The sequence below is a fragment of the Rhinopithecus bieti genome, unplaced genomic scaffold, assembly GCF_001698545.2.
Source record: "Rhinopithecus bieti isolate Rb0 unplaced genomic scaffold, ASM169854v2 scaffold_4475, whole genome shotgun sequence".
Taxonomy (NCBI): Eukaryota; Metazoa; Chordata; class Mammalia; order Primates; family Cercopithecidae; genus Rhinopithecus; species Rhinopithecus bieti.
In genome coordinates, this window is record NW_016804399.1 from 1,024,383 (window position 1) to 1,050,911 (window position 26,529).

Here is a 26,529-nt window from a genome sequence, read left to right on the forward strand (position 1 = left end):
AAAAAAAAAAAAAAAAAAAGAGTGGGTGCACTTTACTGTATTCTCCATTTCACTAAGAAAGGGTTCCTAGTGATGCACATAGAAACTTAATGACCAGGCTGTGGGCAACTGACACCATCAGGCTCCCCTTGCACCGCCCATCCCTAAACATGACACTCTAGGCCAACTGGATGGCCTCAGGACAGGAAGATCAAATCAGGCAGAAAACTAGCAGAGGAGTCATTGAGAATATGTAGATTCTGGATTAAGCTTGCTGGGGTCTGAATCTCCATTCTACAATTGTATGACCTGGAGTCTTATTTTTTTCATCTGTTCATCCGTACCGTGGAAATGATATGGCACCATTTCATAGGACTGTTACAAGGATTCAGTGAGAAAATTAAGTACAAAGTGCTTAGAAGCATGCTTTCTATATAGCAACAGACATTCACTTTTATCATTGGTATTCCAGAAAAATACAACTAGCCCTAGAAATCCAGTTTGTGGAATAACCTGAGATTGCATGGCACCTTTGATTCTGAAAAACGATGAGTTTTAAATCTGGGGCATGTCTACAGTAGACTCAATATCCCGAGTATTGAGCTAAGTGTTATTATTTTAGTGCATACACTTTCCATTGTGGAAACAAATAATTCTTTAAGAAAACAACTTCTTCTCCCCCAGGGAAATAAGAAAGAAATTATTGTCTGAGTTGATTTGGATTCCATCTCATGGATCTCCTTAGGGGACTGCAGAAGAGAAGCGTGGGGAACAGAGGCAGGCACCTGGCTTGTTTTGCCATTAATGTTCAGACTGCTTGGATTTAAAGGGCCTCTGGGATGCAATCGGTGCTTCTGGATTATGCTATATTGTTTCATTTCACTGCTATCCTTTTAAAAATATTTTATTTTGGTTTTCCAATATTTTTTGAAATATAAAAGCATAGTTTTTGGTACCACAAGCTATACCTCTCACTCACCATGTTTCTATTGTTTCTTTCAGGCATACCCCATTTTAAGCAAATGAAAACACAGATTTATGTCACAGATACGTTAATGTTGGGGATTTTTTCCCCTTTAGAACATATTTTCCTCAAATGATGACTTTTAAAGCATTTCACTTAAAAACAACACAAGGAAACACAAAATATTCTAGAGAACCACTAAATCCGTATGCGGGGAAAGAAACAGCCTCAGGAGAGGAGTCGGGTGGGCCTTGGCAGCTTCTTGGGGCAGGAAGCTGGGGAGTGAGCAGGGAGGGAAGCACCAGGTTTGGTGGCAGCTGAGATGTGCCTTTTGCTTGGCAGGGTTTGACACTAGCATCCTGCCCATCTGCAAGGACTCCCTGGGCTGGATGTTCAACAAGTTGGACATGAACTATGACCTCCTGCTTGACCATTCGGAGATCAATGCCATCTACCTGGATAAGTACGAGCCCTGTATCAAGCCTCTTTTCAACTCTTGTGACTCCTTCAAGGATGGCAAGCTGTCTAACAATGAGTGGTGCTACTGCTTCCAGAAGCCTGGAGGTAAGGTAGGATGGAGGGGTGGGGTCCCTAGCCCAGGGCAGCCTTGCTGGAGCAGAGGAGGACTGCATATGTCTATGAAGTGGGCAGAGAGCCACAGCCAGAGAATAAATAATTCATTCCATTTAATGCCAGGCCCAAAGTCTCATTTCTTCCAGTTTATTTCTGCTTTTAATGTGGTATACAAGAAAACCCAAGAGTAGTAGTCTCTCAACTGTCTGTTTTTTTCCTCTATAAAATGGGTATAGAAACCTTTACTACACAATCTTCTCAATGTAAAAAATACCTTACAAATGTAAGAGACAATGAATATCATTCTCATTGAGAAAGTCACTTGTCAGTTTCTCTAGGATAAGTTCAGATTTATACTAAGTGTCCTAGACAAGGATATTTTGGTTATAAATAAATTCCAGCTAATGAAAAAAAGAGACAAGATTTGGAGAATGGAAGAAAAGATACTGGGATATTTCATATAACCCAAAGTCAAACAGGTCGGCCTGCTGGGAGATTCAGAGTAGGGACAGGTAGCCAGTGGCAGATGCTCTGACTTTACCTCCCTCTGCCTGGGGGGGGGGGGGGGGGGGGGTTCAACTGAGTATGGCACTCACAGTTAATGGGACCAGCAGAGACTGGCCCACATCGGGAGAACATACAACTACAGGCATAGCTGGCACATCTTACTGCCAGGAAAGGAAGACTGCTGCTAATATGAAAGTATTTAAGTTACGGATGCATAGACAATACACACACAACAAAAAACGTGAGCATTCAGTGAAAGGTAAGTAAGTGTGCATGAGATTTCAAGATATGTTCTTAAAATTACTAGTCAAAAGGCATGTGCCTTTTAAAATTTGAGCAATATTTCCCATTTGACCTCACCTCCAAAGAGGTTGTAACAATTTTTACTTTCACCAAAAATATATGAGAATACCTATTCTCTATGGCATTACCAAGCTTCTTGATTTATGACTTAGGTTGAACATCTGTACATATGAAACATTCTTGAAATGTCTCTATGTTCTTTGTATATTGTTTCTATCAGGTTCTTGTGTGTTTGTTTTTTAAGGAAATTAGAACTTCTCTGGTCATAGGTATTGTAAATATTTTTTCCCAAATTACAGTTCATGCATTTTGTTAGGGAGAAATTTTAAGATAGCCAAGCTTCTCTATATTTTATGGCTTCTAAGAAGCCATAAAGCTTAGAAAGGTATTTCTCACTTTATCTCTTATGTTTTCTTCATAAGAGGAAGACTTTTGTTGTTCACTTAAATTCTGTATTACACAGTCAAGTAGGCTCCCAGCCTCCCTGGAGATGGTCATTCAGTTGCTATATATATAATATATAAATAATATATTTTATATTTATATATTTAATATATAGCTATATTATATAAATATATTAAATATAGCTATATATAATATATATTTAGATCTATTGATCTATATTTAGATCTATATTATGATCTATATTATCTGTATTTAGATCTATCTATAGATCTATTGCTGAATACTCTGTTCTTACTATTAATCAGTTTTAGACTTTTAAATCACAGTTGTTTTATAATACGTTTTAGAATCATCCTTTGCTGCCATTAATGTTTTCCTAGAATTTTCCTGGATATTAGTATGTTTCTTTCCCTCTGTGAACTTTAGCATTAGTTTATCCAATTAAAACAATTCCTATGGTAATTTTAAGTATCAGGCAAAATTAGATTAATCAAATAAAATCAATAGCAGTATAATATGGAATCATTTTGTTTTAGAACAAGATCTATCAACCAGTGGTGTTACATTTTTAAATTTTGTTCTAACAATTATTAACTTCCCTTGTATTTTTTATTGTTACCGTTGTAAATGAAACAGGGTTTTTTTTGCATTATATTCCCTCCCTGGTGGTTGTTTCAACATTAATTTTGTTCCCAACCACCTTACTAAAATCTCGTTTTGTTTATAAGTTATTCTGGTCAGTTTGCTTAGATTTTTCAGGTGTGCAATCATACCATCTGCAAATAGTGATAATTTTCTCTTCATTTTCAATTTTATACCTCATTTCTCTTTTCTAATTACATCTGTTAGTACCTAAAATCAATGTTAAAATAATGACTATTTAAAAATTTTAGTCGTGTAAATACTTGTAGTGATTCTCAGCATTAGGCCTAGTGATAGTTTTAGGTTTGAGTTCATATTGTAACATCTGATTTTTAGCCTGGTTTCCTTACAACACAGAGTCTGTGTGTTAATGCTTTGCCTGAAGGTAACAGTGCCAGAGCTGGCCACATGGGACTTCTCAGGATAGACTGCTCTTACTCTTGCAGTTGCTAAAAGCCAGAACCCCTACCTGTGGCACAGCATCCAGGAAATGCTACTTTTTATAATCCAGATGAAATTTGCTTCTCCTTTCCTTTGATGTTTTCAGTTGATATATTTCTCCTTTACTCTGAAAGCATCTTAAAACAAGAAGTCAACAAAATGTATTTTACAAGCAGTTTCTCTCATGGAATAAGCAGCAAGACCAGGTATCATTGAGTTGTAAATAGTTGCTTAGATACTTTATATGCAAGTGCGGGGCCTGCAGAAAGAGGCAGTATCAGCCAAAGATAAGAGCTCAGAGAACCAGAACTCCTCTGCCAAGGACAGGAGAACCATGAACAAATAGCAGAACTCCCAGAGCCACAAGGTCTGCAAAGGCAAATTATGGTAAAACTCTGAAGAATGAATGAGGTCACTTTTCCTTTTGCGTGGAATAAAACTAACTTCTTTTCTATGACACATATTTTGTCGCTGAGGACCCAGAGGCTGGGACAGGTGAAGAGACTTGCTCAAAGTATTCAGCTAGGAGGTGGCAGAGCCTAAAGTCTCATCACTGCCTCTCCAGATCTCTTCTGTGTCTTCATATTGTCCTTCAAAGCATGTGTTTTACTTTCCTGGGGGTAGTGAGCCATGAGGTCTGAAGTAACCATTCCTATCCATCCTTTTCTACAGCAAAACCTAGGCTACATAAGTATTTGTCACCTTTGGTTGGTGGATTCAGAACACTTCCCCACTAATAAGCCTTGGCTGATTACTTGCTTCCTGATAGAAAGGAAAAAGTCGATTATACCACCTATTAGATACTTGGTATTTGCTTGAGTTGGTGCTAGAAAGAAAAATTTCTATACAATGTAAGTAGCCCCCAAATACTATTTTAAGTGCATTGTGGTATGAGGTTTGTTTTTTTAATTACTAACACTAATGGCCCAAATTTGTTTTGTTGCATAGCAACAGCATATGGAACAATTCCACTCCCAGGTGTGTCATTGTCTACATTTCACATCAAGAGTGAAGTCAATCATTAGCGATTATACTCCATACCATCTGGAAGCTGACTTTCAGAAATTATTTTTTAGGTCTCCCTTGCCAGAATGAAATGAACAGAATTCAGAAGCTGAGCAAGGGGAAAAGCCTGTTGGGTAAGTACAATTTCTTGCCACTCGTTTAAACAACTCATTAAATCAGCCATGTCCCTTGTAATGATCAGCTTGGCAATGGTTATTCAATTAGGGCTAGTGTTTCATGAAAGAAATGCCTTGTTTTACCCCAGGCAGCTGGACATAAACAGAGGACTGCCTGGTTGAGAACTGCTATGTGTTCTTTCAGCAGGAAGAGAGGTCGGCCAGGTCTGGAGTCCAGCACCTTCCCCACTGCTAACTCCTTCCTGATCTTAGGCTAAAACAAATCTTGGCTTTTTCGTTCTAAGTAAGATCATTGAATGGTGCTCTCAAGTGCTCTTTCCAGTGCTAAAACTATAAAGTCTAAAAATTACAGCATTTCCTCTATTCCCCAGATAGGGTTGTCTGTTGAAGGAGGCCGATGGGCTGTACTCTTCAGAATTTATCAGACAGGGTTGAATGACATGCATGTGCTTAAACCTATTTCTACCTTCACCTAATCCCTCCAGGAAAGTGTGCAGGCTCTTTGGACACCACGGAAGCAAGTGGGTTGAGTGAATATGTGTTCCCCTAACATGTGCATCTTGCAGGCCTCTCCAAGTGTCCCTGTTAGCTCCAAGCCTGCCTTCTCCAGCACGTGGAGGAAGTCCTGGCATTTGTCATAGAAACATTGGCCATTCTCATTGGTTTTCTGAAGAAAGGAAGAGCCTGCTTTGCTTGCCTTGCTTTTAAAAAGTGTCAGCTGCAACACAGTAATACAGAATTATTCCTGTGAAGCATTCAGAGGCAGGTGCATTCCCCAAGCAGTCTGCCATTTCAGAAGTTTCTCTATTCATTTGAAGGAAATGAATAGAGAAGGAAATGGGCAAGTTTTCTTGCAGATTGTCAAATGTAGGCAGTCTATGAATTCTGGTGATTTCTTCTCAGGATTTTTTGAGCTTTTTCAAAATGCATGTAGACTTCCCCAAAGTTGTCATGATTTTGAACTCTTTGGGCCTACATTCTTCTGCTGAGTAAAAGGACGTAGAGATATATTTCTGGTCTGAAGGCAAAGTGGCTGGATCCCTCCTCCATAGGTTTTTCCAGTGCAAGGACTTGTGTTTATTGATCTCATTTCTCCATGTGGATATTATTTTGAGTGACGTACCTATGATCCGCAGGTAGTTGAAGAATTAGTACATTGCTGTTTATTAAAACATTCTTTGCATGCAGTATAGATATCTTATACATTGCCTCATTGGTAAGGGTCACCTGTGATAAACCCCATTTTGTTTTAAAGCTTGCTTTATCACATTTCCTACTTACGGAGATTACTCCAGTTGACTCAGAAAAAATGCCATTTGCTTACAAATTCTTTATATATTCAGGGGTATACAGAGTCAAATAAAACAAATTATTATCAGCTATAATTATTACATTGTAGATTTAGAGCAGCACCTGCTTCTTACCAACCCAGGAGCTCAGCCCATTTTTTCTATTTTTTTTTTGGTCCAAAGAGGAGCCAGCTCTCTACATGTTCTCTTTCTTTGCAGTCCTTGATTATCTGTTCACAAATCTCTTTTTGGGCTACTGACAGCATCTGCATTTTCTTTTTTATCTACTGCTCTTTGAAAACTGGGGATAACATGCAATGGCATACACTCCTTAATGAGAGGGTGGGCACCACTAAGCCTCTAACTGTGGCATCAGCAGCCTTTCCTAAGTGATAGATATGGTGTTTCATGGTCTCATTTAATCTCTAAGAATATGGTCATCTTGGTATAGCCTGGTGAGTAGCATGTTCTAGACTAGACCCTAGAGTCAGCTGGGTCTGGGTTTAAGTCTTGATTCAAAATAGGAGCAATCTGTCCCTCCCATGCCACACTTTTATTCTGGGATTGTTCCACTAAATAAAAGGCAAATTTGAAAATGTGAGCAAGCTCACACAAATCAGAAAATTAGGGCATAGAAAGATACAGTGGTAGGCAGGAGCCTCTATTTTCAGGAGGCTGATGTAGATGGTGTTACCCCCCCAGATTATCTTCCATAGAAGATGCATACTCTCATGAAACACACACACCCTGTAAGGAAAACCAAAACTAAAAACTGTTATAAAAATTACCCACAGTACAATGAGAATCAGGTTGACATCAGACTTACTGTTGGCGACACTGACTTAAGAGAAAATACTGTCTTCAAAGTGCTGAGGGGAAATAACTGTGAACCTACAATTTTAAATTTATCCCAATGATCATTCAAGTGTGATGCCAGAGATACTCTGAAACCATCTAAGATTCAGTCAGCTTACTAGCCACAGACTCACTTAAATATCACTAAAGGATTTATTCTACCAAACAAATGATCCCAGAAAGAATTATTCAGATGCAATAATGAAAAAGAAATGACATGCTGCTAACTGTAAATAAAGAAGACCAATAAAATAGTTTTATAGCAACCTAGAATTAAAATTCCAGACAATTGGGGGAAGTGAGAAACTGGTGGTAAGAATGTGTTAAGCTTCTAGTTTGTTCATGGAAAAAAATATATAAAAAAAATATATATATGGACTAAATGTAGATTTTACTAGGAAAGACTATGCTCCTCCGTGGAAAATGAGTAGCCACAAGAATATTAGAATATATAGGTTTTAAACTTATGAAAGAAAGGTATAAAGAAAACTTGATTTCCATAGAAAGCAGGAAAAATGGTAAATAGGAAACAGATATGGTGGCAGAAATTCTGTAATCACAATAAGTGTGAACAGGCCAAAAATATTATTATTGATTAATATTTTAAAGGAGAGTTATAACAAAATAATTCCACAGAAAGTTGAAATTAAATGAGGATAAATACTCTTTTTTAAACAACATTAATATCTGACAAAGCAAATCTGTTTTTTATAATGCAATCATCTTGCTGAAATATCCCTTTTACTATATTTTGCCACCAGTTGCTGTATAGACATGCCTTGCTTAGTGACAGGAATAGGTCCTCAGAAATGTGTCATTAGGTGACTTTGTCATTGTGTAAACATCATAGAGTGTACTCACACAAACCTAGATGGTGTAGCCTATTGCTCCTAGCTACAAACCTGTACATTATTTTATTGTACTGAATACTACAGGCAATTATAACACCATGGGAATCATTTTTGTATCTGAACATAGAAAAGGATTAGTAAAAATATGGTGTTGTTATGGAACCACTGTCACATACACAGTCTATTAACTAAAATGTCACTATGTGGCACATTACTATACTCATAACTTAAAATGGAATAGAGCTATAAGGGGGAATTATATCCACAGTGGTCTTCAGAAACTTTGGCATTCTCTTCTTGAAACTTACAGTTCAAGTAGACAAAGACTTGTTAGCATTCACACTTATATATGTATTCCTGAATCTTGGCATTGAATGTAGTCTTTCAAACATCTGCCACAGACCATACCACAAAAGCAAATTCAACAAATTTCAAATAAATGATCACAGATAAAACTTACTGGCCACAACACAATAACAATAGAAGTAAAATATGAGATTACTAAACCCCCATACATTTGGTTTTGTGAATACATATTGATCAAATATGAAGTAAAGTAAAATACATAAAATATCTAGAAATGAATGAAAATGAAAGCATGGTATACAAAATACATGGGAAGCAACTAAAGTGAAACTTCATAGCTTCAAATGCATTTATAAAAAAAGATCAAAATGAAATTAAACTATAGGAACAACACAATTTTCTAAACAAACTAATGAAATAGACAAACATTTGACACTATGAAGAAGTGCAAAGGCTCAAATAGTGTCATGAATTCAAAAGTGGGATTTAAGCTCATAGAATAATATTGTAAACTTGTGGTTCTCAAACTTTAGTGTGTACCAGAATTAGCTGGAGGATTAAATAAAGGAACAGATTGCTGAGCCCCACTCTCTAAATCTCAGGTGGGGCCCAAGAACTTGCATTTCTAAGAGGTTTCCAGGTGGTGCCACTGCTGCTTGTCCTGGAACCTCACTTTGAGAACCACTGCTGTAAGTCAATTTATAACAATTATGAAAACCTAGTTGAAATGGATACTATCAGTTGCCAAATTTTGGTAATAGAAGACCCAAGTAAATCAAAACCAGGAAATTAATCAAAATGCTACTTTCATCCCTCAAAATGGGCACCAGGCTCAAGATATTTTTATGGGCAAATTCTTCAAAAGAGAGATTCTCATAAAAAAAAATCTAGAGCTTACCTGAATCATTTTATGAATTAGGAACTTCAATAGAAACAATGCAGAAAACACCAAAACAAAATTATATGCCTCAATCACTGTATTAGTCCATTTTCACACTGCTATGAAGACATACCCGAGACTGGGGTAATTTATAAAGAAAAAGAGGCTTAATGGACTCACAGTTCCACATGGCTGGGGAGGCCTCACAATCATGGCAGAAGGAAAGAGAGCGTGTGCAGGGGAACTGCCCTTTACAAAACCATCAGATCTTGTGAGACGTATTCACTATTATTAGAACAGCATGGGAAAAACCCGCCCCCATGATTCAATTACCTCCCACAGGGTCCCTCACACAACACGAAGGGATTATGAGAGCTACAATTCAAGATGAGACTTGGGTGGGGACACACAGTCAAACCATATCAATCACCTAGTAACATACTTGTAAATTTGTGCCACTAGCAATCCATCTTGTTAAAAGTATATAAAGCATAAAAACCATATGATTTTCTCATGTTAAAAATGTAATTAATAAGAGTAGTACCCATTCAAGATTTAAAGGGAAAAATCAGAACTAATCAAAGAAGGAATTTTGCTTAACCTTGGGCAAATTGTTTAACTCCAGTTTATCACTTTTTTTTGCCTGTAAACAGCGAGAGAGTAATAGCAACACCTTATGGTGATATTGGCATGGCTTGATGAAATAATGCAAGTAAAGCACTTAGCTATTATTACCTCTTTCTTAGAGGCTAGAAGACAGTGACAAGGAATAGCTTGGAACTGTGTGATCCACAGACTGGTGTTGTTCATAGAACATTTGTTACTAGTCAGCACCAAGTACAGTAGTTAATGCATATAAGAAGTTTTGTAACAATTTCACAGAGTCACTTTATGTGGTTGGGCAAAGTATTGGTAATGCTGGACTTGATATTTACTAGTAGATGCCTTGGGAAGATTAATTTTCCTAGACATCAGTTTCATATTAAAAAGTAATGATGGTATGTATCTCTTAGAGTTGTGGGAATAAGAGATTCCGCAAACATATGTATATATACACCTACATATGTAAGCATGGTTTAGGTCAGTGCCCAGAATAGAAGTGTTCAATACATGATAGCTATTATCATTCCCATTTAAACACTGACATCCTTAGAGCTCATTGCATTTGGGCCTCATCCCCATCCTTTGCTGCTGGCCCTGCAGCAGATATTCTGACATGTGACCCCTCTTCCCTGTATTGAGGGGCATTAACCCCGAGTATCTCTGCATGTCTCTGATTAAAGTTGCACCTTTTGTTCCCCCAGGGGCCTTCATACCTCGGTGTAACGAGGAGGGCTATTACAAAGCCACACAGTGCCATGGCAGCACAGGGCAATGCTGGTGTGTGGACAAATATGGGAATGAGTTGGCTGGCTCCAGGAAACAGGGTGCTGTGAGCTGTGGTGAGTAAGGCCTCCTGCATCAGCCCCACAACAACCTGGGTGGCCTGTGGGTCCTCACTGTGTAAGGATCTCTGCAGAAAAATGTCGAGAGGTAACTCCAGTCTACATTAAGTTTATAATAGAGGCATAGTAACCCTGAAATCACATGAGCTCACATGTAGCTAGCTTGGCAAGTGACAGGAACTCATTATGAACAGAGAAGAGAGTTAGACAGAACTGCTATAGGCAAAGAGCAACTTAGGCTGCCTTCACTTCTCATTTAGGGTTGGTAAGAGCATCTCAAGAATTCTAGGGCTCTTATGAGAACACAGTTTGTAATCTGTGCCCTGAAGACTCACCTCAGTGGGGCAGGGATGTTCCTGTTTTCAGAAAGTAAACTGCTTGGTTTTACCCTACAATTAAGTTACATGCAAAGGAACCCCTGACGTGGGTCATGAGGTATAAGTGGAAACTAACCTCAACTCTTTTTTTCAATCTTTCAGAAGAGGAGCAGGAAACCTCAGGGGATTTTGGCAGTGGCGGCTCCGTGGTCCTGCTGGATGACCTAGAGGATGAACGGGAGCTGGGACCAAAGGACAAAGAGGGGAAGCTGAGGGTGCACACCCGCGCCGTGACAGAGGATGATGAGGATGAGGACGACGACAAAGAGGATGAGGTCGGGTACATATGGTAGTGCCCACAAGAAAGAGGACACAAGTTTTGCACAAAATTGCAAGTCACTTCCTATTCCTGCATTTGTATCTAAGACTCCAAGGCACCAAGGTCTCTTCTCCATTGTTGCTCTCTATACCCGACCTAAGGTTTGGAAGACAACTGCTTGTTCCCAGAGGATTCTGATTTTGCATATGTTTGTATGGGAGAAAGGGTGTTGTGTTTTTTTGTTGTTTATTTTTTGGATAGGGAAATGGCTGACTTAATTAGAGCCTCCTTCCTTCCTGTGAGATTTTTCCAACAAGCATGTGATTTATGTGGAATTCTGACAGTGCAGGGAGCCCCCACCCTCTTAAACGTCAAAGTCCCTTTTTGATTACCCACACTGGTGGTTATTACAGCATGGTTCCCAGCCTTACAGTGTCTAAGTGCTTTTCTTGTGTCCTGTAGATGTCGTGAAAAACAAAAAACACACCACACTGTACCTTTTCCCCCTGCCCCCATTGCTACCGGTGTTTATTATTAAAAATTAATTCATTTTTTTCACATCACTATATCTGGCTTCCTATAAACAACAGCCTTAATTCAGTCAAGACTCCCTTTGGGGATTCATTTTATTAAAAATTGGTGTCTGGATACTTCTCTGTACATGCATAAAGACTGTGTGTGTGTGCCCTGCACACATACCTCTCAGAAAAGTGTTTGGGTATCTTAAAACTCACTTGAAAACAATGATAAATTTGTCAGCTTATCCAGACCTGGAACAAAATTTCTAGAATAAGAAATTTGTATCAAAGTCTTTTTTTGCACTAACAGTTGGCTCTTGTAGCCTGCAGGCTGAGGAGGTCTCTTCTCTGTGCATCAGCAGAGTTACTGAAAGCCTCTGATTGAGAAAAAACCTCCGTTTGCCTAAATCACTTTGCTCACAGAAGCCATGTGACTCCCACACGACACGGGCAGCTTCACAAGCCATCTCTTTCATTTCTGCTTGAAGCCGCCTTGGCTGCAGCAATCCTGTATGCCATAGGTTCCTTTCTTCCTTACCTACTCAAGGGCTTTTTCTAAGGCATGCACACGTATCCCCTGTTCTCTGAGAAGAGAGTACTATGGTGTTCCTTAAGAGAAGAAAATTTCTAATTCTGAACTCAACGTTTTGCTTTTACTCCCTTTCTATTGACAAATCATGATAAGGGCACAAAAGCTGTACAGATTTTTTTTTAACCACTCAATCCCAAATGGAGGCCTACAAAGAATGTCATAATAGCACATGGAAGCAAACCCTGGGTTTTTAAGAGCAAATTCTGTCCCCCTCTCACTCCCCACAAATGACAAGATACTAACGAAGAAAGTTCTTCACCATACTGTTTGTTTTAACTAAACTCACTGGAGTCTAGTTCCAAATGTGGTAGGGTCATCATCCCTACATTCCTTAGGATTTCTCTCCCTATCAAGCTGGCCCAGATACAAGTACCAAACAGTAGTCTCTGAAGTTCCCCCATTTCCTTCAGTACCAGTCTGTAAGCTCCTGCTCCATCTGGTTTTCATCTACCAGGATGCCCTCATCAGACTCAACCACCCAAGCAAGCCTTTCTGGCCCACATGTCTATCTCTTGCCTTCCCCATCAACTTCAGCCTGTCCACACAAAAGCCACGTAAACTCAAGCAGAAATATGTTCAACCAAAACATGGTCACAGTGGCAGCTGACCAATCCTCCATCCCAGATTGACCATTTGGATGTACCAACTCACCTTAAATTAGCATGTTCCAATCCTTGCATTGGCTGAATAAAGTGGCATCATACCTACAGTTGGTCTTAGATAGGAAACGAACTACTTGATATAGCAAAGTCCTTTGGCTTTGTAAATAACCCTGAGGTTTTGTACTTACTTTCCCCGTAGGAAGACAGATCATAGGCAAACTCTGTATTGGGATCTCAACTCCATCACCTTTGTTTCAATATTCTTTTCTGTCTTGAACAAAACTGAGATAATTTAGAAAACAGGTGCTTAATTGTAACAAAATTACTATAAAGTATATTAAAAATCAAGACATTATAAAATTTCAGTTTAGATCACCAAAGAAAATCATTGTTACTATCTGCTTTGTGCTTAGGAAAATGTACAAGAGAAGAGATTAAAATTGAAAATTGATTTCACTTAGAAAACTTCTAGGAACAGGGTGAACCACTGATTTTAATTTGCCTAATTATCTTATGACAAGTATCAAATTAAGATGACACTTAAAGATCCTTAGCATTAACTTGATGGAGAAGAGTGCTCAATAGACAATTCCCAGTAAGGCAATGAGATGCCATTTTCAGAGACATTCTAAGAAGATATTTTGATTCATCAAAATATTAAATAAAAGCCCTCATCAGACTGGAACCCCAAATCGATGGAGCCACATTAGTAATACTTTTCATGCCTCACTTTGACATGACAGCATTAGATTTTTAAAAGATCTTTAATATTTTCCACGAGTACTAAAGATTATAATGAGTTACCTTATGCTTAGAAGTAGAATGTTTGCTTTCTTCTTTTTGGAAATAGTCCTCCGAAAAGTCCACTTGTAGTAGTGACAAGGAGTCACTTGTACAGTGACCAAGTACACATAAAATCCTGATTATAAAAATAATATGGTGATAAACTAGTCCCTTGTTTGATACAGGTATTAAGCTGAATCCTCACTAATTCACTTTTGAAAAGTTCTTAATGAACAGTTTTATTCTTATTCCATAAACAACTCTTTTAATACAATTTCCTTGGTATCCAACTTAAATCCCAGAATTTTCTTCCACCCTGTTTAGTTGTTTGCTTATGAAGGTATTCTTGTTTCTACCAATATTCTAGGCATAAGAATACCTTATTGCTGAGTTGGAGGTTTTGTATCTCTTTCTCCTCCTTTATGCCCATTTTCTTACCCACAGCGGCAAATGACAATGTGTCTGTCCAGGTCTGCCCCCACTGCTCATCCCAGGATGCCACCCGCATTTTTTTCTTGTTACCTTGACCACACTGTACAGTAACATCCAAAAGCCCGTTCTACAGTGGGTGGTTTTGGTCTTTTTATAACTTTTTCTCAAAGTCACTGATGTTTGTCCCTGTTAAATGTATAGCATTGTAATGAGAGCCCATCAAATCCTGAGTGTCAGTTTGTTGTCCCTATTGTAGATGAAATAGTGACATAGCAAAAACCTAGTAAATTCTGAATGCTTTTCCACGTAGACTTATCTGGAATGTGAACACAACTCTTTGGTTAATAATAAATGCTTAACTGTAGTCCTGAGTAGGTGCATTTCTGTCTGTCTCAATAAATTTTACTTTGTCTGCAACATTTGAGTGTTTGTATTTCATTGGGTGGAATGTACATTCAGCAGGCCATGTTCCACATGCAATCACTACAGAATAGTATGAGCAGACACGGGATAGCTAATAAGGCTCTGTCGGGACTTCTGATTGTGGTGGGGAGGTCTGCCTGCCGGTGGTCTAGCCTGGCGCCTGCAGCACCCCTGGCACATGCATGCCCTGTGCTACTCAGTCTAGACCATGGGTCCCCAAACCCTGGGTCACAGACCAATACCAACCAGTCTGTGGCCTTTTAGGAACCTGGTTGCATAGCAGGAGGTGAGCAGGAGGTGAGCAGCAGGTGAGCAGCAGGTGAGTGAGTGAAGCTTCCTCTGTATTTACAGTCACTCTTCATCACTTGCATTACTGTCTGAGCTCTGCCTCCTGTCAGATCAGCAGTGGCATTAGATTCTCATAGGAGTGAGAACCCTATTGTGAACTGCGCAGGCAAGATATATAGGTTGCATGCTCCTTATGAGAATCTAATCTAATCCCTGATGATGTGTCACTGCCTCCCATCACCCCCAGATGGGACTATCTAGTTGCAGGAAAACAAGCTCAGAGCTTCCACTGATTCTACGTTATGGTGAGTTATATAATTATTTCATTATATATTACAATGTAATCATAATAGAAATAAAGTGCACAACAAATGTAATGCACTTGAATCAGCCTGAAACCATCTTCCTCACCCCTGGTCCATGGAAAAATTGTCTTCCATGAAACCCGTCCCTAGTGCCAAAAAGGTTGGAGCCGCTGGTCTACAACCACTCACCGGAGCCTTTCTCTTGGCTGCCTTTGCCTCTCTCAGGCTCCAGCTTTACTCCTTACCTATCAGATTTCACTCTTGTCATCCTGTTTACAACCTTAAAGTTTTTAAACTCTGCTTATCCCTTCCCTCCCCAGCCAGTTATTCTCCAATTCTCTGAAAAACAAAAAAAACAACACAACTTACCTTTCTTCCCTTGATGGGGACCCTAGGGTCTCCTCTCTTTGTGAATACACCACATATTTGTCAAACATCAGAAAGCACCCAAACTGGAACACAAATTATTTCCGTTTCCCCTCTATCCACTTTTGGGCCAGTGTGTCTACGACTTAATTATACCCTGAGTGAGTAATTTCTCCATGAGCTGAGGTAGAAACTATCTTATGAATAATTCCATTCCTTTACCCTCTGGACTAAATTTTACAGACAATTTACAGATTGACAGTTCAAGAAAAGTTGCTTCATAAATCCGCAAAATAACTAAGCAGGAGAACAAGGACCAATGTAAAGTCTCTGAGGTAGTTAAAGGGTACATTAAAGAGTTGTTGGCGTTTGTGAACACACTTCAAATTCCTCTCAAATCAGCAGGTAAAACCCCACATTTCTCCTAAAGTTGCACCTTCATGGATGCCATGTTAGTATGTTAAAGGCCAAGACTAACAGAAGAAGAATTGGAAGCCAATTTTCCAGCTTTGTTTATAGACCTGAACATAAAGGTCACAGTAGTTTCTTAAAGTTCTTAGTGGTAAGATTTGCTTTGATATATTGACTTAAAGAAAGATTTTAAAAATATTCATTCAACAAACCCTTATAGATTAATTGGTACATTTATAGATTTCACTCTGTTGGATGGATGGATGGCACCATGGGCAGGAAACATACTCAGTTCTAGGAATATAAAAGTGAGTAATATCTGGTACCTGCTTGAAAAAGTTATTACCACCTCGAACAAGACAAGTGTAAATAATTTTTATTTTTTTATTTTTTTGAGATGGAGTCTCGCTCTGTCGCCAGGCTGGAGTGCAGTGGCGCAATCCTGGCTCACTGCAACCTCTGCCTCCCAGGTTCAAGCGATTCTCCTGCCTCAGCCTCCCAGTAGTTGGGATTATAGGCATGTGCCACCACGCCTGGCTAATTTTTGTATTTTTAGTAGAGACGGGGTTTCACCATGTTGGCCAAGATGGTCTTGATCTCTTGACCTTGTGATCTGCCTGCCTTGGCCTCCCAAAGTACTGGGATTACAGGCGTGAGCCACCACACCCAGCCAATAATTCTTTTAGAAAAATAGGTTGAGGCTGGACGTGGTGACTCACACCTGTAACTCCAGCAGGTTGGGAGGCTGGGGAGGGCAGATGTCTTAAGCTCAGGAGTTTGAGACCTGCCTGGGCAACATGGTGAAATCCCATCTCCACTAAAAACACAAAAATCAGCTGGGCGTGGTGGTGGGCACTTGTAATCCTGGCTACTTGGGAGGCTGAGGCAGAAGAATTGCTTGAACCCAGAGGGCAGAGGTTGCAGTGAGCCAGGATCACACCACTGAACTCCAGCCTGGGCAATAGAGTGAAACTCCGTCTCAAAACAACAAACAAAAACAAAACAAAACAAAACTAGCTGGGCACAGTGGCATGTGCCTGTAGTCCCAGCTACTTCAGAAGCTGGGGTGGAAGGATCACTTGAGCCTGGGAGGTCAAGGCTGCACTGAGCCATGCTCGCACCACTGCATTCCAGCCTGGTGACAAAGTGAGATCCTGTCTTAAAAAAAAAAAAGGATTGACATTGCCATGATCAAAATGGGTCGATGTTGAGGGCAGTAACTACTTAACCGTTGTTAAAGCTTGCCTTTCTTGGTTCTTTTTATTCATCATTCCCCGGCTTTCCTCCTGCCTCTCTAGACATTCCTTTTAGGTTTCCTGTATATTCTTTTGTTCAACCAGTTCTGTTAGTATGGGTGTACCTCAGATCTGCATCCCTGTCCCACTTCTACCTTTACATGCTTTCTCTGGACAATCTTATCTATGTCTACGGTTTTAAACATCTCCATTCTGAGATGCCCTCAATCTGTATCTCAAGTGTAGGTTTTGATTTCTGCTCCATTCTGAAACCATCACCTGCCATTTAGATAATTCTACTTGAATTTTTCACTGATACCTCAATTGCAAATTTAAAAAAAATCCAAATGACGGAATGAAATATATAAGAAGTATACTTATGACAATAGGAGTCAGCAAGGCTTTTCTTAAGTCCTAGCACACATAAGCCAAATGGAAAAGATGAAAAAATTTGCCTCCATCAAAATTAGTAACATAAACTAGAGGCTAAAAAAGATAGAGGTGACATAAAAGAGATGGAGGATTAAGGTCTAATATATGTATGTATTTTATAACTTTATAAGAAATATACAGCCCAACAGACTAATGGGCAAAAGATAAAAGCAAGCAATTTATAGAAGACACTAATAGCAGTGAAACTATATCTGATCTTATCCATGATCAGAGAAATGCAAATTAAAGCAGTGATATATTATCACCCAGAAAAGAATCTTGATCACATCAAGTATTGATGAGTGTGCAGGGTAAGGCGCCCTCTTGTATGCTGTACAGTCAGAGGAGCCATGTGGAGGGTAATTTGGCAACAGCTCCAAAAATAAGAATGTACATCCTAGGACTTAGTAAGCCCACTTCTCCGTAATTACTTCTGGAGAAACAAAAATTGTACTAATTTATAAAGTTATGTGTAAAAGTATATCCATTTGTTAGAACAGGAAACTTGGAAAAAGCTAAATACTAATCAGTGGTGACATTGGGTGAGTCAAAACTGCGGAATATTATGTAGCAATTAAAAAGAATAAAGTAACTTCTATACACTGACTTGGAAAAACCTATAAAATATTGGTTGTATAGGGAAAAATTAGATGACATATAAAGCATAAAATATGTAAGTTAGATGTCTAAAAACTGATACTCTCCATTTTCTTAGTGTAGGTGTGAAAATGCACAGAACAAGTCCTGAAAAGATACACATCAACCTATTAGGAGTGGTAACCTCTGAGGGAAGAACTGGGATTAGGGCAGGTGGCCAATGAGGACATCAACGTCATCTCTAACTTTCACTTTTTAAAAAAATTATGAAGCAATACACCATAATGTCTTGTGGGATTTAAAAATTAATGATATAAAAATAAGTCATCAGGTTCCTCTTTAAACTGGCTCTTCCAACAGCCCTTAGCTTCAGAAATGGTACCACTATGCCATTATCTCCCAGTCTCAACCTGTAATAAGTCACTAAATTCTGTTGATTCCTCTAAATATCTGTTCCTCTGTATTCCACCACCATTGCCATGGTTCTGACCATTGTCATTTGTCTCAACAGTCCAAGGAGTTTCTTAACTAGTAACCCTGCTTCATCCTTGCCTAACTCTAATCTATCCCACATGCGACTGCTGCTGGAGTCATTTATTCTCAAAGGCAAATCTGATCATATCATTGCCTACTTAATTTCAAGGTTTCCTGTCATCTTCAGGCCCAAATGTGAACTAATTGCCTCGGCAAACAGCCTCTTTTGTAGTTGATCCTTTGCACTTCTTCATTCCCTTGTATTTATATTCCTTACTTCTCAAATGCTTTTTCCCAAGTATCTCCACTCTTCTCAAGCTTCTGGACTGTTGAGACAAATGATAATGGTCAGAACCATGGCAATGGTGGTGGGATAGAGAGGAATAGATACTTAGAGGAATTCAGCACTGGCTGGTTTATTTACTGGCATTATTCCTCCTCTATAAATCCTTCTAGATTACTCCCCAAAGCAGGGATTCCTTCTTTTTCTAGCACCCTATGTGTGTCCGTCAATATAGCACTTGGCCACTTCCCATGTTCAATTCTCTCATCAAACACGAGTCCTTTGAAAGCAAGACATGTTGCAAAATGGTTGACTAGGGACGTTCCAAGCCTTCATTCTCCTCACAGAAACACCAAAAAACCAAACAAAAACCAAATCAAAACTGGTTAAAACAACCTTAAAGGAGCTCTGTAAAATATGTTAAAGATCTACAGCAACGAAGTCAACACTTGATCAAGAGAAGGTCACATTCACAATAGTAGGTCTTCTCTGTCTTCTCTGGTTCAAGGGAGGTCCTTGGTCTGAAGGAGGTGGCAGCTCAGTTACCGAACCAGAGGGAACAGAGAACACGTTATTTGCAAAGTTTTAACTTGTCTGGAGACTTCCTAAAGGGCTAGTTTCTGTTTCACCTAACTTGAATCTCAGGTTGAGAAAAGCAATGGACACTATCCATCAAAGCTCCAGGAGGACTACAGGCCTGCAGATGCCTGGGGCAAGAGGTTTTGGTAGAGGCATATAATATGTCATCTAAGGCTCTGAAGAGAAGCTGGGTTAAAATTCTCTGTAAAGCAGCCATGCACATGGAAAAATAAAAAGGCACACACAGGCCCAAGCAAGATACATACTCAGGCCCAATGCATGAGAACACTTTAAGATCTCACTTTTGCTAATTAACTGAAACTCAGACTTGCCTAGTTAATTAGCAAAGGACTGCCCTGGAACAGTGAAAGTCTGCAAAGACTAAAAGAGATGGATGTTTTTTCAAATGCTCAATTTGTAACAAAAAATTGCAAGGTATACAATGCAACAGAACAACATAGCCCATTCAAAGGAAAAAAGCAAGGTGGCAAAATTTTCCCTGAAGAAGCATAAGACTTACTAGACAAAGACTTTAAAACAACTATATTATATATTATATATTATATAGTATTATAATATATAATATATATATATATATATACACACACACACACACACACATTTATATATACACACACATACATACACACACACACATACACACACACACACACACACACACACACACACACACATGCTTAAAGAGCTAAAGGAGCCAGGCATGGAGGCACATGCCTATACTCCCAGCTACTTGGGAGGCTGAGGTGGGAGGACTGCTTGAGCTCAGGAGTTTGAGACTGCAGTGAGCCCTGATCACCACTGCTCTGCAGCCTGGGTGACAATGAGACCTTTTCTCAAAAAAAAAAAAAAAAAAAAAAGAAAGGCTAGAGGAAAACATGGACCAAAACTCAAGGAGATAAGAAAATGATATATGAATAAAATAAAAATATGAACAAAAGATCTAAATTATAAAAAGGAAGTAGGCCGGGTGTGGTGGCTCATGCCTGTAATCCCAGTACACTGGGAGGCCAAAGTGGGTGGATAACCTGAGGTCAGGAGTTTGAGACCAGCCTGGCCAATATGGTGAAACCCCATCTCTACTAATAATATAAAATTAGCTGAGCATGGTGGTGCACTCTTGTAATCCCAGCTACTCGGGAGGCTGAGGCAGGAGAATTGCTTGAATCTGGGAGGCAGAGGTTGCAGTGAGCCAAGATTGAACAACTGCACTCCAGCCTGGGCAATAACAGTGAGACTCCATATCACAAAAAAAAAAAAAAAAAAAAAAAAAAAAAAAAGGAGGAAGTATTAGACATTCTGGAGCTGAAAAATACAGTAACTGAATTTACAAATTCACTAGGAGAGTTTAATAGTATATTTGAGCAGGTAGAGGAAAGAATCAGAAAACTTGTAGATAGGACATTTGAAATTAACAAGTCTGAGAAACAGAAAGAAAAAAGAAAAGCAAGTAGAACTTAAGGAACTTCTGGGATATCATAAGATGGACCAATATGCACATTAAAAGCAGATTCCAGAAGAAGAGATAAAGGTTTACAGGGATTACTTGTGAAAAATTAAAGCTGAAAATGTCTCAAGTTTGAGGAGAGACCTAACATTACAAATCCAAACAGCTCAGTGAACTTTAAGTGAGATAAACCCAAAGAGATCCACACCAAAATACATTATAATTAAACTGTTGAAAGCCAAAGCCAAAGAGAGAATCTTGAAAGTAGCAAGGGAGAAATGATTCATCAAATACAAAGAATCCTCAGTAAATTATAAGCTAATTTTTCAGTAGAAACCTTGGTGACAGGAAAGGAATGAAATATTTGAAGTGCTGAAACAAAAAAAAAATTGTCTACCAAGAATTCTCTACCCAATACAAATGTACTTCAAAAATGAGGGAGAAATTAATACATTCCTAGGTAAACAAAAGCTAATGGATTTCTGTACCACTAGACTTGCCCTATAAAAAAATGCTAAATGGAGTCCTTCAAGTTGAAATGAAAGGATGCTGAACAGTAACTCAGAGCCATACAAAGATATAATTTCCTTAAAGGTAAAGGTAAATACATAGTCAAATATAAAAACCAATATTATTGTAATTTTGGTTCATAATAGTTTTCAACTTCTATGGGATTTAAAATACAAATAAAAAATAATTATAAATCTAGGTTAATGTGTACACAATATATAAAGATGTAATTTGTAACAATAACAAAGTTGAGGGGGTGGAGCTGTAAAGGAGTAGAATTTTTGTATATAGTTGAAGTTTGCCGAGACCAGCTCCGTCAGGGAGACTCTAGCCCAGTAACACTAGAGGAATTAAAAACACACACACAGAAATATAGAGGTGTGAAGTGGGAAATCAGGGGTCTCACAGCCTTCAGAGCTGAGAGCCCTGAACAGAGATTTACCCTCATATTTATTAACAGCAAACCAGTCATTAACATTGTTTCTATAGATACTAAATTAACTAAAAGTATCCCTTATGGGAAACGAATGGGTGGGCCGAATTAAAGGAATAGGTTGGGCTAGTTAACTGCAGCAGGAACATGTCCTAAAGGCATAAATTGCTCATGATATTGTTTGTGGCTAAAGAATGCCTTTAAGCGGTTTTCCGGCCTGGGCGGGCCAGGTATTCCTTGTCCTCATTCCTGTAAACCCACAACCTTCAAGCTTGGGCGTTAGGGCCATTATGAACACGTTACAGTGCTGCAGAGATTTTGTTTATGGTCAGCTTTGGGGCCAGTTTATGGCCAGATTTTGGGGGGCTTGCTCCCAACAAAGTTATTACCAATTTAAAATAGATTGTTATAACTTTATTTATTTATTTATTTAATTTATTTTTGAGATGGAGTCTCGCTCTGTCACCCAGGCTGGAGTGCAGTGGCGTGATCTTGGCTCACTGCAAGCTCTGCCTCCCAAGTTCATGCCATTCTCCTGCCTCAGCCTCCCTAGTAGCTGGGACTACAGGCACCCACCACCACGCCCGGCTAATTTTTTGTATTTTCAGTAGAGATGGAGTTTCACCATGTTAGCCAGGATGGTCTCGATCTCCTGACCTCATGATCCACCTGCCTTGGCCTCCCAAAGTGCTGAGATTACAGGCGTGAGCAACCACATCAGGCCTGTTATAACTTTAAGATGTAATTTTCATAGTAACCACAAATAAAATGAGAAGGGAATCAAGACATGTGATTACAAAATAAATCAACTAAATCTGGCCCGGTGTGGTGGCTCACACCTGTAATGCCAGCACTTTGGGAAGCCGAAACAGGTGGATCCCCTGAGGTCAGGAGTTTGAGACCAGCCTGGCCAACATGGTGAAACCCGTTTCTACTAAAATCACAAAAATTAGCTGGGGTGTGGTGGTATATGCCTATAATCCCAGCTATTCAGGAGGCTGAGGCAGCAGAATCGCTTGAACCCAGGGGGCAGATATTGCAGTGAACTGGGGTCTTGCCACTGCACTCCAGCCTGGGCAACAGTGAGACTCTGACCAAAACACACACACACACACTCCGAAGAAGGCAGTAATGGAGACATGAGGGGGAAAAAAACTATAAGACACACAGAAAACAACAAGATGGCAAGAGTAAGTTTTTTCCTATTAATAATTACTTTAAATAGACTAAACTTTTTAGTCAAAAGGTATAGATTGGTAGAATGAATAAACAAAAATATGATCTCTTTGCCCTCAACAAGATGCTCTGCTTTATATCTAAGGACACAAATGGTTGAAAATGAAAGAACAGAAAAAGATTTTTCATGTAAATATTATTAACCAAAAGAGAACAGGGATGGATATATTATTATACAAAATGAAGTTGACATTAAAAATGATTACAAGAGACCAGGAAGGACATTGTCTAATGTCAAAAGGTTCAATTCACCAAGACAACATAACAATTATAGACATGTATGCACCCAAAATCATAGTTCCAAAACACACAAAGCAAACAGACTTGAAGAAATAGCTCTACAATAATAGTTGGAGACTTCAACCCCACTTCCAGACAGAAGATCAATGAGGAAATAGAGGACTTGAACAACACTATAAACCAATTGGACCTAATAGACATACACAGAACACTTCTCTCAACAATAGTAGAATATGCATTTTTCTCAAATGTATATGAAACATTTTCTAAGATAGACCACATATTATGCCATGAAACAAGTCTTCTTAAGACGTTAAGTTGTATGTATTTAAAAAGACAGAAATCACACAAAGTATTATTTTCTAAACCAGTTGAATGAAACTAGAAATCAATAACAAAAGGAAAACTAGAAAATGTACAAATGTGTGAACCTATAGCCATACCACCCTGAACACACCCAATCTCATCTGATCTCCAAAGCTAAACAGGGTTGGGCCTAGTTGGTACTTGGATGAGGAAACTTACAAATGTGCGAAAATTAAATAATATACTCCTAAACAACCAGCAGGTGAAAAAAGAAATCACAAAGGAAACTAGGGAATATCTTGAGACAAATAAAATAAAAATAAATAAACCAACACTTGTGGGGTGCAGAAATACCAGTACCAGGAGAGAGAGACTGATAGTTCTGAATGTTTACATTGGAAAAGAAGAACAATCTCAAATCAACAACCTAACTTTAAACCATAAGGAACCAGGAAAAGAAGGACAAAATAGAGCCAAAGCTAACAAACGGAAGAAAATCACATAGAGTAAGGTAGAGACAAATAGAGAATAGAGAAATAATACAGAAAAAAAAGCAAAACCAAAAGTTTATTTTTTGAAAAAATGAACAAAATTGACAAAGTTTTAATTAATTGACTAAGAAAAAAGAGACGACTTACATTACTCAAAACAGAAAGTGGGAGGTCCTCTACTGATTATATATGAATAAGAAGGATTATAAGAGAATGCTATGAAAAATTGTATGCCAGCAAGTTGGATAGTCTAGGTAAATAGATAAAAATGAAAAAAACTTCTAGAAACGCACAGCCTACCAAGACTGAATCATGAAGAAATAGAAAATCAAAATAGACTCGTAACTAATAAGGAGACACAATCAGAAGTCAAAAACTTTCCAACAAACAAACTCTACGGACCAGAAAGCTTCACTAGTGAATTCAGACAATTAAAGAAGAAATAACACCACTCCTTCTCAAATTCTTCACAGAACACTTCCTAAGTAATTTTATAAGGCCAATACTACCTGGAAACCAAAGTCAAAGACGCTACAAGAAAACTACAGACCAGTATCAATAATATTCTTGTAAAAATCTTCAATACTAGCGAGCTAAATTCAGCAGTATATTTAAAAAAGTATTAACCATGCCAAAGTGGAATCTATTCCTGGAACGTCAGGTTGTTCAACATACAAATCTCGATGGTAATAACATACCTGGCATTAACAGTGAAGAATAAACAGTAACACATGATTATCTCAACTGATTTGACAAATTCAACACCTTTTCATGATAAAAATACTCTGGAAATAGAAGAAAACTATTTAATAAAGCCTAGATGTGAAAAGCATTTAGCTAACATCATACTCAATAGTAAAAGACTGAAAGCTTCTCTTTTGTGATCATAAAAACAAGACAAGGATTCTGCTTTCACTACTCTTATTCAATATAATATTTGAAGTTCTAGACAGAGTAATCAGGCAAGAAAAATAAAATCATCCAAATTAGAAAGGAAAAGTAAAATTAACTCTGTTTGCAGATGGCATAATCTCACATATATAAAAGCCTAAATATTTCACACACAGAAAAACTTAGAATAAACGAATTCAGCAAAGTTTCAGGATACAAAATTGATAGACAAAAATCAGCTGTATTTCTAAAGAACGATGAAACTCCAAAATGGAATTAAGAAAACAATTCCTTTTACTACAGCAACAAAAAGAGTAAAATATTTAGGAAGAAACTTAAAGGTAGCAAAAGACGTGTACAATGAAAACTGTAAAATATTGCTGAAAGTAATTAAAGACATAGATAACGGAAAAACATCCAGTGTTCATAGACGACTTCATAGTATTAAGATGTTTCTGAAAGTGATTTACAGGTTCAAAACAAATCCCTATAAATATTCCAATGATTTTTTTTTTTTTTTGCAGAAATAGGAAAACCCATCCCAAAATTCACATGGAATCTCAAGAGGCTCTGGATAGCCATAACTATCTTGGAAAAGAAGAACAAAGTTGAAGACCTTACACTTCCTGATTTCAAAACCTACTACAAAACTGTGGTAATCAAAAGGGTGATAATGGCATAAAGACAGACATACAGATAAATGGAATAAAGAGCCAAGAAATGAACTCTCATATATATGGTCAAATGATTTTCAGTGAGGGTTCCACTTTCCATGCAATGAAGAAAGAATAGTCTTTTAAACTAATTGTGCTGGAAAAACTGGATATCCTTTGCAAAATAATGAAATTGGACCCTTACCTTATACCATATATACAAATTAACTCCAAAAAGGATCAAAGACCTAAATGTAAGAGCTAAAACTATAAAACTCTTAGGAGAAAAAAAAACTTCAAGACATTGGATTTGGCAGTGGTTTCTTTTTGACACCAAAAGCACAGGCTACAAAAGAAAAATCTGATAAATTGAACTTAATGAAAATTAAACACTTTTGTACAAAAGAAACTATGAACAGAATGAAAATGCAAATCATAGAAGAGGAAAAATATATGCAAATACTATATCTATAAGGGATTAATATTGACAATATATTTTAAAAACTCTTATAACTCAGCAAAAAACAACCTGATTTTTAAAATAGGCAAAAGACTTACTTGAATAGACATTTTTCCAAAGAATATGTATGAATGATCATTAAGCACACACACAAAATGCTCAACATCACCAATCGTTAGGGAAATACAAATCCAACCACTTTACACCATTTAGGATGGCTATTTCCAAACAAATAAATAACAAGGATGTGGAGAAACTGGGAACCTTGTGGATTGCTGGTAGGAATGTAAAATAGGACAGCCATTG

At 38.2% G+C, this 26,529-nt stretch overlaps 1 protein-coding gene across 2 annotated transcripts in view; it reads left to right on the forward strand.

The window, feature by feature from the left end:
- SPOCK1 (SPARC (osteonectin), cwcv and kazal like domains proteoglycan 1) overlaps positions 1-14,562 on the forward strand; it is a 537,859-nt gene extending 523,297 nt beyond the window's left edge. For both annotated transcript variants that reach the window (XM_017867845.1, XM_017867846.1), the window contains 4 exons: positions 1,286-1,507; positions 4,891-4,953; positions 10,442-10,579; positions 11,062-14,562. In XM_017867845.1, coding sequence (XP_017723334.1) covers positions 1,286-1,507; positions 4,891-4,953; positions 10,442-10,579; positions 11,062-11,252 — 614 coding nt within the window. In that variant the 3' untranslated portion in view covers positions 11,253-14,562. The remainder of the gene's footprint in view (positions 1-1,285; positions 1,508-4,890; positions 4,954-10,441; positions 10,580-11,061) is intronic.
- The last annotated feature ends 11,967 nt before the right edge of the window (positions 14,563-26,529 follow it).